At 43.0% G+C, this 15,286-nt stretch overlaps 1 protein-coding gene across 1 annotated transcript in view; it reads right to left on the bottom strand.

Annotated features, from left to right (window-relative positions):
• zer1 (zyg-11 related, cell cycle regulator) overlaps positions 1 to 12,507 on the bottom strand; it is a 40,490-nt gene extending 27,983 nt beyond the window's left edge. Inside the window, exons 1-4 of the mRNA XM_028808587.2 lie at positions 12,325 to 12,507; positions 10,832 to 11,095; positions 967 to 1,117; positions 360 to 799 (exon numbers count right to left, since the gene is read on the bottom strand). Of these exons, the coding sequence (XP_028664420.1) occupies positions 360 to 799; positions 967 to 1,117; positions 10,832 to 10,989 (749 nt within the window). The 5' untranslated portion in view covers positions 10,990 to 11,095; positions 12,325 to 12,507. The remainder of the gene's footprint in view (positions 1 to 359; positions 800 to 966; positions 1,118 to 10,831; positions 11,096 to 12,324) is intronic.
• Between the last annotated feature and the right edge of the window lie 2,779 nt (positions 12,508 to 15,286).

The following is a 15,286-nucleotide window of genomic DNA, read 5'->3' as shown; positions in this document are numbered from 1 at the left end:
GGGGTGTTGTGTGTAGAATTCTGAGGAAAAAATGAATTTAATCCATTTTAGAATAAGGCTGTAACATAACAAAATGTGGAAAAAGTGATGCGCTGTGAATACTTTCCGGATGCACTGTATTTGGCCATCACCACTCCCTTATAATATCAGGAAGGACCCAATAACTCAAAAAACTCAACAAAATGGCAGTTATTAGGTTTTTCCATTGCACATGAGAAATGGTTAGCATGCTGTCCACCATCAACTATGTAAAATTGTTAACTCCTATGAATCATCCTCAACTGGAATTGAAAGAGATCTACTGTGCATCAACATGATGTCATTTTTTAAATCTTATTGTACCCCTTAAGCTGCCATACCTGAGATGCACCAACTGAGCTATCGTCTGGATGTGTTCATCAGACAGGTCCATGTTGTACAGGACCAAAGATGACAGTCGGTCCTTCCACTGAGTTAGGAATGTTACTCGGTACAACTGGATGCAGGAGAGGTCAAGAGACGTGAGCGATGTTAGGGGTTGCAGGAGCGTCTCCACATTCACCCCCTCAGTGAGCCTACCCAGATTGAGAATGCGAAGCCGGTTGAAGCCCTGGAAAGTGAAGTCCTTTACCAGCACCTGGCGTGTGGGGTTAACCAAGATATCATCACTTTCTGAGCCCCCTGGGTTCTCCTCTTCATAAAAGATGTTGCCACAACCAAAAAGGCTAAGAGACACCAAAGTGTCACGGAAGCTACACAGCGTCTGCAGGCTCTTGGCAGTCAGCTTCTCACAGTTGGTCAAGTGAAGTTCAATCAAGTCCTAGTGGACATTAAAAAAAAAGGCTTTTAAATGACTATATTTTTGTGAAATTAAATTATAAAACCCAATTTTGAAAATCCCAGTAGAGATCTTTTCCCAGGCATCCACATGGCCATTCGCTCCCATAAAACCTCTACAGCAAGTTCTATCACCCACTGTTTCCTCACCTGACCCCTGATGGCCTCCAGGTCCTGATCCTGCACGGTGTCCTCCCGCAAGTGGACACGGGTCAGACGAGTATTCCTAGTGTCTGAGAAGAGTGGGAAGAAGCTCTCGTAGGGCTCAAAGTTGTTGTCTGTGTGAACGAGCTCCATATACCTGAACAAGAAGAGAGAAGGCAGACAGCGAGACACAACAGAGCCCACCATTATTACCACAAATGCCAATTTTTTCAAATATCCTTTACTCTCCTAAAGGCCCAAGTAAAAAAAGACCATTCATCAAAAACAGCTCACTATTCTCTGTTGTTTCTTAGGACTAAAAATGGCAAGCTGGGAAACTGGCTGAAAAGATTCATTCATTTTGGGAAACAAATGAACAAATTAAGTTACTTTTAATTTCTTCAGATGTTTAAGAAGTAATTCTCTTTACTCTTTTAAGGCCCGGCTGTCTTGGACTAAAAAAAAATTCCAGTCATCTCCTGATAACTGAAGTCTTCAGCCCTGTCATGTGTCATCTTCTTTGGACATCTTCCAATGCCATTATTTCGACAGACTTTTCTACACCGGGGTTTCCACATACTGTTACATTAAACACAGTTCTCCTCTGTGCCTTTACACCTAAGACAGCATGGCCAATAAATCTCAGGACGATCACTCATTCACCTTTATGGTTCCTACATGGAGGAATTCCTTCCTTAGGTTTGTACACCAAGTTCCATCAGACCTAACATTCAAACCGCATCTGAAGACCACCTACTGTGTCTCGTGCATTTATTTGTGTCAAAACTTAACCTTGTAAATCCACCATCCTGATACTCTGCTGTGCTCTCTCAACTGTTCATTCAAAACATCATTCTTTACGGGTCTTTTTAAATGTCTCCATATAGCGTAGTTATTTATCTTGGATTTCATTTGTTACCTACTTTAGTGTCGTGTGATGGCACCTACTGTGGAAGATGTTATATAAAATCAAGACATACTGACCGACCTAAAAACCCAAAACTTCGTTTCATTTTCCATCATTTATCTGAGACCGGGTTGTGGGGGCAACAGCCTTAGCAATGAAGGCCAAACGTCCCTTTCTCCAGCCATATTTGCCAACGCAGACTGTGGGGTTCCCAGGCCATCTGAGAGATGTAATCCTCCCTGCAAGCACAGGGTCTTCTCCCAGCTGGTCATGCCCATAAAATTGCCACAGGGAGGTGTCCAGGAGGCACTGGATCAGAATCTGGACCACCTCAGTTGGCTTCTCTCGATGCGGTGTGTCAGCCCAGGTGTCTGTGCCTTTTATCCTATGTCTAAGGGAGAGCCCTGCTACCCTGCAGAAGAAGCTCAACCAAACTTCACTCTCTGCTGTACTGGTGGTCTTAGTGACTGCTGGTTTGATTTTTTTCAGATTATTAAGTCAATAATACAAAACAATTCATTATTTAATAAGGCGAGTTCCTTCTTACAGCTAGAGGTCATAAACAGTGCTCAGTACATCACTGCAAATCTGCAAACATTACAAATTTTTAATACATTTGTTTAAACCTCTACAGTGGATTCAGAACGTATTCTGACTCCTAAACCTCTTCTCATTTTGATGTTGCAGCCTTGTGCTAAAATCATTAAAATCCCGTTTTTCCCCATATCAAGGAACACTACATACCCCTCCAAATGACAAGGAGGAAGCAGGATTTTAGGAAATTTTACAACAGGACAAAGACACAGGAGGGGTTTAATGTCATGTTCTTGAGTGGACCCGCCACAGCCCAGGCTCGGACCTAATCAAACATCTCTGGAGAGACCAGAAAATAGCCGTCCACCATCGCCATCCATCCAACCGGACAGAGCTTGAGAGGATCTGCAGAGAAGAATGGCAGCAAACCCCCAAATCCAGGAGTGTGAAGCTTGTCACGTCAGACCCAAGGAGGATCTGAGTATTTGTGTCAAAGTGAGATGTCAGTGTTTTATTTTTAATAAATTGGCAAAAATTTCTAATATCCTGTTTCTGCTTTGTTATTACTTAAGGTCAAAAAAAATGAAATGATTTTAGCACAAGGCTGCAACATAACAAAATGGGTGAAACGTGGAGGTACCTGAATACTTTCCAGATCCACTGTAATATACAGTCTGATGGCTGAACTCCAATTAACAACTCCTAGGACATGGATGTGGAGGGAGCCAATGGTTAAATGTCTCCTGAATGTCGAGTCATGGAGAGGAAGAGCAGCATTAGTCAATCTTCTTCTTCTTCTTTCAGCTGTTCCCGTTAGGAGTCGCCACAGCAGATCATCTTTTTCCATCTCTTCTTATCCTCGTCATCTTGCTCTGTCACACCCTTCACCTTCCTCTCTTACCACATCCAGAAATCTCCTCTTGGGCCTTCCTCTTACCTGGCAGCTCCTTCCTCATCATCCTTCTCCAAATAAACTCAGCACCTCTCTTCTGCACATTAAGGCCTCTAATTTTATTACCATCTTTTTGTATTCCCACCACGGTCTCCAATGAATCTAACATCAGTCCTGTAATATGGCTAACCTACCTGATTCATATACTCAGGCATATGGCCTTCCCTGAAATGGTGAAAACGACCCTAAAAGCACAACACTGACTATAATGGAGTAGCAGACCGTTACACACATTAATGGACCAGTGAAAGAAGACCCTGCAATGGTCCTGTGTATACAGACCTACACCACTGCCTGTCATGCCAGGGGGCCTCAGTCACTTGCTTCATGATGGTGTGTGAGGCTCCCTGGCATGACGGAGATCACCCACCAGCTTGTTATGGTGATTAAAATATGCTCAGAGATAAAAACTATGCAGAAGAGAAATTGACTGAGCTAAGAATGACATAAATGCAATTGTTTTCTGAAACGTGGATTTGTTTAAAGTGCTCAGCATAAATGAGTACACCCCCTTTAAAAAGTACGAATTTAATCAGTAGCTCAATGAACAAAAGAACAATGTCCAAAATTTTCACAAGGCTGAGTTTTATTGAACACTTGTTAAACTCCATAACATGAAATTAAGGTTAATAATATAACTTAGATCACAAAATCTTCAGTTTCACTCAAATTGGTTGAAGCAAAAATGAATACACCCCGCAACAAAAACTACTACATCTAGTATTTTGTATGACCACCGTGATTCTTAAGGACAGCACCAACGTCTTCTAGGCATGGAATGAACAAGTTGGTGACATATTGCAACATCTATCTTTTTCCATTCTTCAAGAATAACCTCGTTTAGAGCCTGGATGCTGGATGGAGAGTGATGCTCAACTTGTCGCTTCAGAATTCCCTACAGGTGTTCGATTGGGTTCAGATCAGGAGACATACTTGGCCATTCAATCACCTTCACCCTGTTCTTCTTCAGAAATGCAACAGTAGCTTTAGATGTGTGTTTTGGATCATTGTCATGTTGGAAAAGTGCACGACGACCAAGTGCACGGAGTGATGGCAGCATCTTCTCCTTCCGTATAGAGCAGTACATTGTTGAGTTCATGATACCATCAATGAAATGCAGCTCCCCAACACCAGCAGCACTCATGCAGCCCCACATAAGGACACTGCCACCACCATGTTTCACTGTAGGCACCATGCATTTTTCTTTGAAATCCTCACCTTTACGACGCCATACAGTTTTGAAACCATTAGTTCCAAAAACAGTGATCTTTGTCTCATCACTCCAGAGTATAGAGTCCCAGTAGTCTTCATCTTTTTCAGCATGGGCCTTAGCAAATTCTAGGCGTGCTTTTTTGTGCATGGGCTTTAGGAGAGGCTTCCTTCGTGGACGATACCCATGCATGCCATTCCTCTGCAGTGTGCGCCGTATTGTGTCACGGGAAACGGTCACTCCAGTTTGGCTTTCTACTGCTTTAGCTAACTGCAGTGAACTTGCATGGCGATTTTCTTCAACCTTTCTCATCAGAAGACGCTCCTGTCGAGATGTTAACTTCCGTGGACAGCCTGGACGTCTCTGTAAGATGGTTGCACTTCCATCTTTCTTAAATTTTTGGATCACTTTTGCTACAGTATTTTGACTGATATGTAAAGCTTTGCTGATCTTCTTGTAGCCCTCACCTTTTTTGTGTAAAGTAATGATTTCCTTTGTCAGATTTTTTGACATTTCTCTTCCATGTGGAGCCATTGCTGACAGCATGAAATGGGAAGGGCTTTTCTTTGTTAAGTAATGCCCTTTTATAGTCACCTGTCTGCTGGACACCTCTAAAATGAATCATTAGACTCACCTGTGGTTGAATGCCTGTTAATTGGACTTTTGTAGTCTTAAGTGTGGCTTTTCTCCTAAGACTATAATTGGGGTGTACTCATTTTTGCTACATGGGCTTGAATGAATTTGTTAGGATAATCACTTTTTTGTGTGTGCAAATTAACAAATCTTGTTTGCAATCAATGGCCCACATTTGTGGGAGTATTTTGTAGTACAGTATCTCATAGACAATGTTGATACTGAAAGGAAACTAAAGGTTTTCTGACAAATGTAGTGGGGTGTACTCATTTATGCTGAGCACTGTATATTCGTTTGCTTTTGTTTCACTTTGCTGTGTGCTTCTAATATCTCACAAAATTGAATGGCATCGTGTAATTTAAGGAATTGGTGACGTAAAGAAAGAGAGGCAGTTTTCTGAAAACAAACCAGTCTAACGCCCCACAAGTTTTAGCAGTGTAATAACTAAAAAGAAGACTCTGCAACAGACAACAGTCTACTGCTTACATTCTGGTCTATCGAGTGTTGCTTAAGAAGGGAAGAGCTGAACTGAAATGGTTTCAGCACAAGGCTGCAATATAGCAAAATGTGAAAAGAAAAGTTACAATGACACTTTAGCAGCATAACATGACAGGTGGAGTGTGCAGCGAGGCAGAGACAGACAGGGACAGGGACAGAGACAACGTTTCTCCATGTGAGATTTTGAAATTTCAAAACTGAGCACAGTGCACTGCATTCAGGATATCTCAATAAAAATGAAACTGACCTGAAGAATAAGATGGCCGAGTTTCAACAAAATCAGTCTGCTAGAAGCTGAGTTGTTTCATGTGGGCAGGCAGACAGTCAGTCAGACACACAGGGCTATCGCAGAAAGCAAGCAAAACATGAACACCGAGGAAAAAGCCAGCATGTTTTGACACTCCGCTGGCATTGTCTAACAAGCACGGGACTTTGTGACAAAGGCAGGTCACACCCTGAAGTGACTAATCAGCCAGTGAGCCACACCTAGGCAGAGCGAGCCAAAACTGTAAGCAACCTTTAGAAAGATTTGCTTCAAGACTTCACGTGAGTCTATCATCATCACCTTACCTGGAGAGAAGCAATTAATGGAACACCCAACCGTTTATATACTGTATGTGAGACTGATGTGTGTCACGGAGGGGCAGACTCTTTCTGTTGTTTCCCCCTCACTTTGCTGGGTTGATTCCACAATTGAAGACCAAGAATCACTAAGCTGATTCGTAATGGCCTGCATGAAGAGCAAGGTGCACATTCTACTCAATGCAGCCTGATTTAGCCACTGATTTATTAATCTGGTCTGCAACGTCAAACAAAAATAATTCAAATGAAAACCTAAGCAAGTTCTTTGCCTTGGTCACGTGATAGGCAAGTCCAAATGCTTTGTCACAAATGCACAGAACTTGTGTGCCACCCACAGACTGGTGTGAGCAGTAGACAGAGGTGGGTAGTAACGAGTTACATTTACTCTGTTGCATTTACTTGAGTAACTTTTTAAAAAAATTGTATTTCTAAGAGTAGTTTTACTGCACCATACTTTTTACTTGAGTACATTTGTGAAGAAGAAGAAACACTACTCTTACTCTGCTACGTTGGGCAACACTCGAATCGTTACTTTTTTTCCCATTATATACACTATATTTTTGCCAGAGAGAAGTTGCCAGTGGATCTACTGCATGACTGTTTCACCAATCAGACGTAGCAACAATAATCACATGACTCTGTTTCACCAATCAGACGTAGCCATGCGGGGCTCCTGTTCACTGCTAAACGGTCACAGCTTCACTGCAAGAACCTTGAGAGCCAACTCCTGCTGAAGGTTAACCATCACTTCACTGAGTGAAGAACAAGCAGGTTTTAACCAAACGTGCACAGACACAGACAGTCATGGTAAAGTGAGACTTCTCGTCTGTGCACAAGCTGCCTTGTTCTAATGTTATTTTCTATTAGCTGTGCTATATCTATCTATCTATCTATCTATCTGGAGGGCAAGTGTGTAACGATGCCGGTCCCCTATAGACTTTTCCTTTCTCCTTTTCTTTGATTTCCCCTTCTTTTTTTTTGTGCTGACCTGCATATATACACTCCTGTCTCCGTGGGCCTTAATCACATGCCGCAGAAAGCCAATGAAGCAATTGAGAACGATCGCACCCGCACGTGCAGGTGTGACTCGCTCCATCCATCCATCCATTTTCCAACCCGCTGAATCCGAACACAGGGTCACGGGGGTCTGCTGGAGCCAATCCCAGCCAACACAGGGCACAAGGCAAGGAGCCAATCCCGGGCAGGGTGCCAACCCACCGCAGGACACACACAAACACATCCACACACCAAGCACACACTAGGGCCAATTTAGAATCGCCAATCCACCTAACCAGCATGTCTTTGGACTGTGGGAGGAAACCCACGCAGACACGGGGAGAACATGCAAACTCCACGCAGGGAGGACCCGGGAAGTGAACCTAGGTCCCCAGGTCTCCCAACTGCGAGGCAGCAGTGCTACCCACTGCGCCACCGTGCCTCCTACCTTACAAACCCTTATTGAAAATGCCAACCTACGAAATCTGCATGAAAAGGACGTCTCATGGTTGAGGGAGAGAGCTATTCAAACACCAAAAAATGACATGACTTCACATATAAGCACCATTCTACTTCACCAACTAACTTCCAAAACAAAAACATAATATTAACAAGAATGCTATAATTATTAATCTTTTGCACTTTGAGACTTACTGCTAATGTAAAGTGCCCCTATAAATACAATGCATTATTATTATTATTATTATTATTAAGTCTGTCGACTTTGTTGTAGAACCAGAGGACGCGGTGCACTATCCGGTAGAGTTTCTTCACACTCTTAATCCTCCGGGCATGCCTCCGCATACTCTATTTTGACGGTTGGCGCACCAGTTATGTTACTACGAAACTTACAACCACCAAAACTTTGTAACGCCACCAGGCAAATCTCTGCACAAGAACCTCATTGAGGCAACGGTCTTCACTGGGACTGGCTCAGAGGAGACTGGATTTATTCCTCGCATCCATCTCATACCCTCTGACCTCCCATTCCAATTCAAACACATCCAGTTTCCAGTAAGGGTCTGCTTCGCTATGACATTAAATAAGTTACAGGGCCGGACTCTAAAAAAGGTCACCATTGACTTGACACAAGATGGCTTCTCACAAGGCCAACTGTATGTTGCATGCTCAAGAGTGAGCTCAGCAGACAGCTTGGTCATTTTATAGCCCGAGGGCAGAACTGCAAACGTCATTTACAAAGAGATCCTTACATCCTAAAAATGTTCATTTCTCATACACAACGTTTACAATCGTAAATGAAACTCTTTACAATCATCAAATTCACTCTCAATACTAAAATAAGGCTATGGCAATTACACTGACAATCATGTTACGTTATGTTTCCTTTTCTTTTTTATAACTTCTTTAACACACTACATCTCCACTGCGAAGCGCGGGTATTTTGCTAGTAGCTTATAAAACTCAGTAAACACAGAACCAGCATAAAACAAAGGAGAAGCCAACGAACAAAAATGAAAAATAGTAATACGGATCTGCCCATCGGCTAATTGTAGAACCACAGCCAGATTATAGAAAAGGAGTCAGAGACGCGCCAGACACAGTCTTGAGTCCTGGAGACCGCGGCCAACAAGACACCTCCCCACTATTGGCCGTTCTACAGCTGAGTCAGGGCTGGGCCAGCCAATCGGATGAAACCTTTTGTGGATGTGGAACCCAGAGCAAAACATGCCAAGTGCACAGACAGTGACTGATGGGAATTTTAAATCAAGGACACTGGGTCTTTAGGGGCAGTGGCTCTAATAAAGTGTCCTTCTTATTGTCTTTTGAGACCTTGATGACCGTCCATGACAACTGTTACATCCTCCATTTTGGACAATCGGTGCCAACAGTCATAGCAGAGCAATATCGGCTGCTTAAACTGCCCGTGAGGACCCATCACAAGACATTTCACAAACCTTTTCCAACGAGTCCAATGCTGAGCCGTTACCTACAGTTTAAGAAAGTACAGCCTGCTTTAGGGCACTGCACCTATAAACTGCGAACATATACAGCGGGGAAAATAAGTATTGAACGCTCAGTAAATATATTCCAAACGGGGATATTGACATGAAATTTTCAAAAGATGTCGGAAACAAACCAAGTAATCCACACATACAAAGAAATCAAAAAAGTAAGTCAATAAATTATGTGTAATAAATTGCAATGACACGGGGAAAAGTTATTGAACACATGAAGAAAAGGAGGTGCAAAAAGGCCTGGAAAGTCAAGAAACCAGCTGACATCTGTCAATCTTGATAGCCCCATATCAGTGCAAATGAATATCGGCAGGTTTAGTCCTAATTGATGGCCTATAAAAATGTTTCTCATTACCAAGGTGTCACACAAGAAGCATCTCATGATGGGTAAAAGAAGAGAGCTCTCTCAAGACCTTCACAACCTTACTGATGGCATTGGTGACAGATGTATTTCTAAACTTCTGAATGTTCCAGTGAGCACCGTTGGGGCCATAATCTGGAAGTGGAAAGAACATCATTTCACTATAAACCGGCCATGACCAGGTGCTCCTCACAATATTTCTGACAGAGTCGTCCAAAGAATAATCAGAAGAGCCAAGGACCACTCGCTTGTGGAGAGATTCAGAAAGGCCTGGAATTAGCAGGTCCAGCTGTTTCAAAGAAAACAATAAGTAAGGCACTCAACCGCCATGGCCTCTATGTACACTCACTGAGCAAGACTCCACTGCTGAAGAAAAAGCATGCTGAAGCTCATTGAAACAACATTTTGACAAGCCAATAAAATGCTGGAAGAATACAGTCAGGTCAGAGGAGACCAAAATTGGACATCACCCCAAAAACACCACACCAACAGTGAAGTTTGGAGGTAGGAACATCATGGTGTGGGGCTGTTTTCAGCATATGGAGAATGGAGAAATGTACCGGGACATTCTTGATAAGAATCTGCTGCCATCTACCAGGATGTTGAAGATGAAACAAGGGGTGACATTTCAACAAAACAAGGATCTCAAACACACAGCCAAGGAAACTCTCAATTGGTTTCAGAGAAAGACAATAAAGCTGCTAGAATGGCAGAGTCAATCACCCGACTGGAATCCAAATGAAAACCCATGGAAAGAATTGAAGATCACAGTTCATAGAAGAGGCCACTGGAGCCATCAAGATTTGAAGACGGTTTGTGTGGAAGAATGGGCCAAAATCACACCTGAGCAATGCATGAGACTCGTTTCTCCATACAGGAGGCGTCTTGAAGCTGTCATTACCAACAAAGGCTTGTCTACCAAGTATGAAATAAATTTCAGTAAGCATGTTCAATACTTATTTTCCCCACTGTATTACTGTTCTAATTTTGGTCAATAAAAACAGCACTGATTCAGTTTTTACCCAATTAGGCACAAACTAAATTCATGGAGAATCTTTGTTTATTTCAAAATAATACATTTTTATAAGAATCTTTCCTAAAGGTGTGAATAAAAATGTTCATTAATAATAATAAATGCAATGCTATGGCTGTATTGGCCCTTGTCAAAAAGCAGTTTCCTTCTGTGTGGTTACCCACCCTCCTCCTGCCTTCCCCAACTTACGCGTTCACAAGCTTGTCGCAGATCTCGCTGGGCAAGAAGATGTCTGGGTGCAGCCGGAGGGTCTCGTTGTCAAGCAGGTAGCACAGCGTGCCTTCCAGGTTGCGCAGGCAGTACTCCGTACTCAGCGCCATCAGCGTGTCTGGGCTGTCGACTGCCATGGTCACCTCTTGCTAGGACACAGGCCAATGGGATCGGAGCACAAAACAGATGTCTTAAAGGGGCATGGGGCAGCCTTGTCAGGTATCCCAAGCAATCCACTTGGCACTAATTGGGGTGGAGAGAAAATAAGAGAAAAGAAGTGAAGTTCTGAATGTAATGTGACATCTATATGATAAGTGCAATGCATTTTATTACTAAAAATATTTGTGATGCACCATCTGTTAGAATGACAAATGCAATCCTTATAGTATAGCACTGTTATATGCCATTTACTATGGGATTCATAATAGGCAGTGCTAATGTTTGTGATGTACCGTCTGTTGAATGACAAATGCAATGCATACGTTTCTGTTATATACTAATGTGATGTGGGATTTGTAAATGCATTGTTAAAGTTTGTGATGTGGCATCTGTTAGAATGACAAGTGCAATGCATACAGCACTGTTATAGGCCATTTACTATGGGATTCATAATAGGCAGCGGTTATGTTTGTGATGCGCCATCTGTTAGAATGACAACTACAATGTATATGTCACTGTTACTGTATATGCCATTTGGTGTGGGCATCATAAATACAATGTTAATGTTTGTTAACGTGGCATCTATTAGAATGACAAGTGCAATACATTTTATTACTAAAAATATTTGTGATGTTCCATCTTTTGGAATGCCAGAGACATAGCAACTGGACAGACCCTTCTCGTTTAATTAAGGTGGCTTATTGTTCATTGTCTTTTTATATTATTCTGTCATGCACATTCTTGGGAGTTCAGAATTAAGCATTTCACTACATATTGTACCGTGCTTGTAACAGTTTGTGACAGATCAAATTTGATCTTATTTCCCTTGACATCCACTGCTGCCAGTTGGAAGGATGAAACTCTGCAAGAAGTGCACTTTGATCGAACCTCACCTACCCTTCTATTTAGCAGTTCTCGGGGGAAATTAAAAATGCAGCACATTCATAAAGCTTTAGTATAGTATCAATAACACATATAGAGCACTCGATTACATTCTGTGATATGAAAACATTCCTTAGCGCACGACCAGTAAAGTTGGCACGGACCGTGAGTGAAGGCGAGTGGACGGCTCAGCTTTTGTCCACACTCTGACACGTCGGCTCCTATCGTCTCTCTCCTAATCGGTCTGACACTCGTGTCTACACGCGGGAATGTGGAGTTTTTTTGATTTCCTGGACGCACACTGGGTTGGCTGCCCGGCCCCCTTTCTTTCTTTCGCTCGCTCTTTCACTTCGTTTCTGTTGTGCGGCGGCTCTTCGCATAAGCTGACAAGTCAATCCGAGCAGCCGACTCGTCTCGCGGCGCGGCCTTACCGTTTTCGATTGCGCCTCCGGTTATTCCTCGCTGTTTTACAACTGTCTGTTTCTTCTTGTTGTTCTTGTTGTTGTTGTTGTTTTTAGGACTGCTTCCTACCGTCACCGTTTTCTCTCTTTTGGAATTTACAGTCTGTCAACAAAGCCATTCCGGGTCATTAAACGTCACTCTCTTCACCGGAAGTACAATCTTAAAAAAAACAAACAAAGTGGTGGTGATGTGGGCGTGTGTCCGTGACGTAAAAGTGAAAGGGGCGGAGTCACAACGTGAGAAAGTAAAGGAGAGAAGAATACGGGGGACACAAATGGTGATGTTTGAACTAAATAGACAATATCGGTTAAGAAAAAGAATTGCACATCATTTGTTTGGCATAATAAATGCAATTTCATTGTCCCAAGAGGGAAATTTGGCTTGTCAGTAGTTTTTTTACCGGGATTAGATTAGATAAGTAAACTGTATTAATCCCAAGGGAAAATATAGACGCATACGGCAACAGAAACATAAAAAACAAAGATAAACACTTATAGGATAAATAAAACATCAGTCAGTCAATAGATAGATAGATAGATAGATAGATAGGGTGAAAGGCAGTATATGATAGATATTGTGCAGGACAAATAAAACCAGTCAATTAATGGATAGATAGATAGAGTGAAGGGCACAATAGATAGATAGATAGAGTGAAGGGCACAATAGATAGATAGATAGATAGATAGATAGATAGATAGATATTGGGCAGAAATAGCAGCATTAAGTTAAATAGTACAAACATTAAGTCTGGAATGTCAGGAGACGTCCTGCACCAGGACTAAATTGGTTTACAGCTTGGGACAGGAGGACATGCCATGGTTCAAGCTGTTCCTGATTACTTTACAACCTGCAAACAGAAGATGATGCCGTGGGACTAGAAATTGTCAAAGCAGTTTACAGCGTGAGACAGGAGATTGATAAAACATCAAAAATTGTATTGCTTGGGAAAATGGACTATCTATCTTACTAAACCACAGTTAATTTATGCACGGCGGACGCACCAAGGCGCATGCGCACTGCGGCCTTGGCGCCCGCCCCAGAGTCCAGAGTCAAATGCAGCGGTTTCCCAGAGTCAGTAGATGGCGCCCAAATAACACAACGTGCTGCGCCATGGCGCCCGCCCCAGAGTCAAATGCAGCGTCTTCCCAAAACGCGGCGGCTTCCCAGAGTCAGTAGGTGGCGCCCAAACAACACAACCTGTACAGTCATGTATACAAACAATGAACGAAGGCACCCACACAAAGAAACCGCTTTAGTTCAAATAGGGTTATTGAATTAAATGGAAACTTTACCATGCCTACGACCTGTGAACTACACCTGAGGTAAAGCGTGCACGCCAGGTTGTACAGCCGCCCGGACGCGACAGCCCACACCACCGCATATACCCTCCATGATATTTCATCATGCAGTGGCTTCCCACTGAGGCGCATATTGCGCCGTGGCGCACGCCCCAGAGTCAAACGCAGCAGCTTCCCAGAGTCAGTAGGTGGCGCCCAAACAACACAACCTGTTCACTACACTTGCTCTAATCCACTGTGCCAGTAATATAGATCACATAACGGTCAGAGACTCAAACCCAGCGGCTTCCCCGACGCAGTGGGGGACCAACCTGGTAATGAACTTGAACACTTACCCTTAAACAAGATAGGTAAAGTGTAAGTAGAGGGAAACATCATGATAACACAGTTCTGTATTGGACTTCTGTCTGAAAAGCCATCATTGTTATCTTTGTAAAAAGATCATTTTTCTTTTGCCTTTTTTTTGCATTGTATGGGGTCATTGACATGCCCCCAACCTTTTTATCGTGTTTGCTTCTTGTCTTACAAAGAGTTGAGCGACTCTGAGATATGGAGAGGAGAGGTTGGGAGCCTGTGCTGATATAGCGTGTTGACACACCCACCACACGACGAACCACCCAGATTGTGTAACGGGTGACACCTCAGCACCACACCGGAACAGTGTGACTTTTTTTTTAAACGGTGGCTGGAGTGCCAGTCCTGACACCAAACCCCAGGTTTTCCCTGCAAGTTAGAGGACCTGCTTGCAGGAGTGGATGCAGGTTAACGTCATCCCCAGGACGGAGCAGTTGGAGGCTAAGGGGCCTGCTCAAGGGCCTCACAGAGTAGAGTCACTTCTGGTGTTTACAGACCTTCCAGTTACTGGTGCAGATCCCTAGCCTCAGAGCCACCACTGCACCCATGGACATGGAGATATGAAGCTGGAGCAGAAATCTTGACAGTCTTTAAGAAGGATCTCGATGAGATATCGGGACTGCTTATCTATTTGGTAAACAAATGAGCCTGATGGACTAAATGGCCTCCTTTTTTTTGTCAAATTTCTTATGTTCTTATGATTTAAGGATACAGTAACTACCTGATGAGTTTATTTAATTTAAAGACAGTCCAGTCTGCTAGGCAAAAAAACACAATGGCAGGATGATTATGGGGAAAATGTGTTTAGAAGGGTGGCACGGTGGTTAGTGCTATTGCCTTACAGCTTCAGAGGCCTGGGTGGATTCTACGTGCTCTCTTCCTTTGTCTGTCTGGGCTTTTCTTGAGGTTACTTAGGTTAAGTGGGCCCAGTGATGACCTGCTGCCCACCTTGGGCCTGATCATGCCAAGAAAGCCACTGGCACCCCACAACCCTGAACTTATGAAGCAGGTTTGAAAATGGATGGAAGGATGAGTAACATGGCCATGATCTTTGAAAGTCTTCAAATCACTTGTTAAATAAAGAACTGGAATCTCTTTTGCTTTGTGGCCCTTTTGCTTTTTTTTTCTTTTGGCATACAATTCTTTGATTACCTGTTAGCATTTCTTTCTTTTTTTCTTGAGATTACATATTGTCACACATGTGCGATTAGGAGTCAACTAAAGTGCTTAAATAATGGCAGTTCCACATCCGAACAGAGGGTGGCGGGGTGCACTAACT

This window comes from Erpetoichthys calabaricus, chromosome 9, assembly GCF_900747795.2.
Source record: "Erpetoichthys calabaricus chromosome 9, fErpCal1.3, whole genome shotgun sequence".
Classification (NCBI taxonomy): Eukaryota; Metazoa; Chordata; class Cladistia; order Polypteriformes; family Polypteridae; genus Erpetoichthys; species Erpetoichthys calabaricus.
The sequence above is the reverse complement of the archived record's forward strand: the minus strand, read 5'-3'. Positions and strand labels throughout refer to the sequence as shown.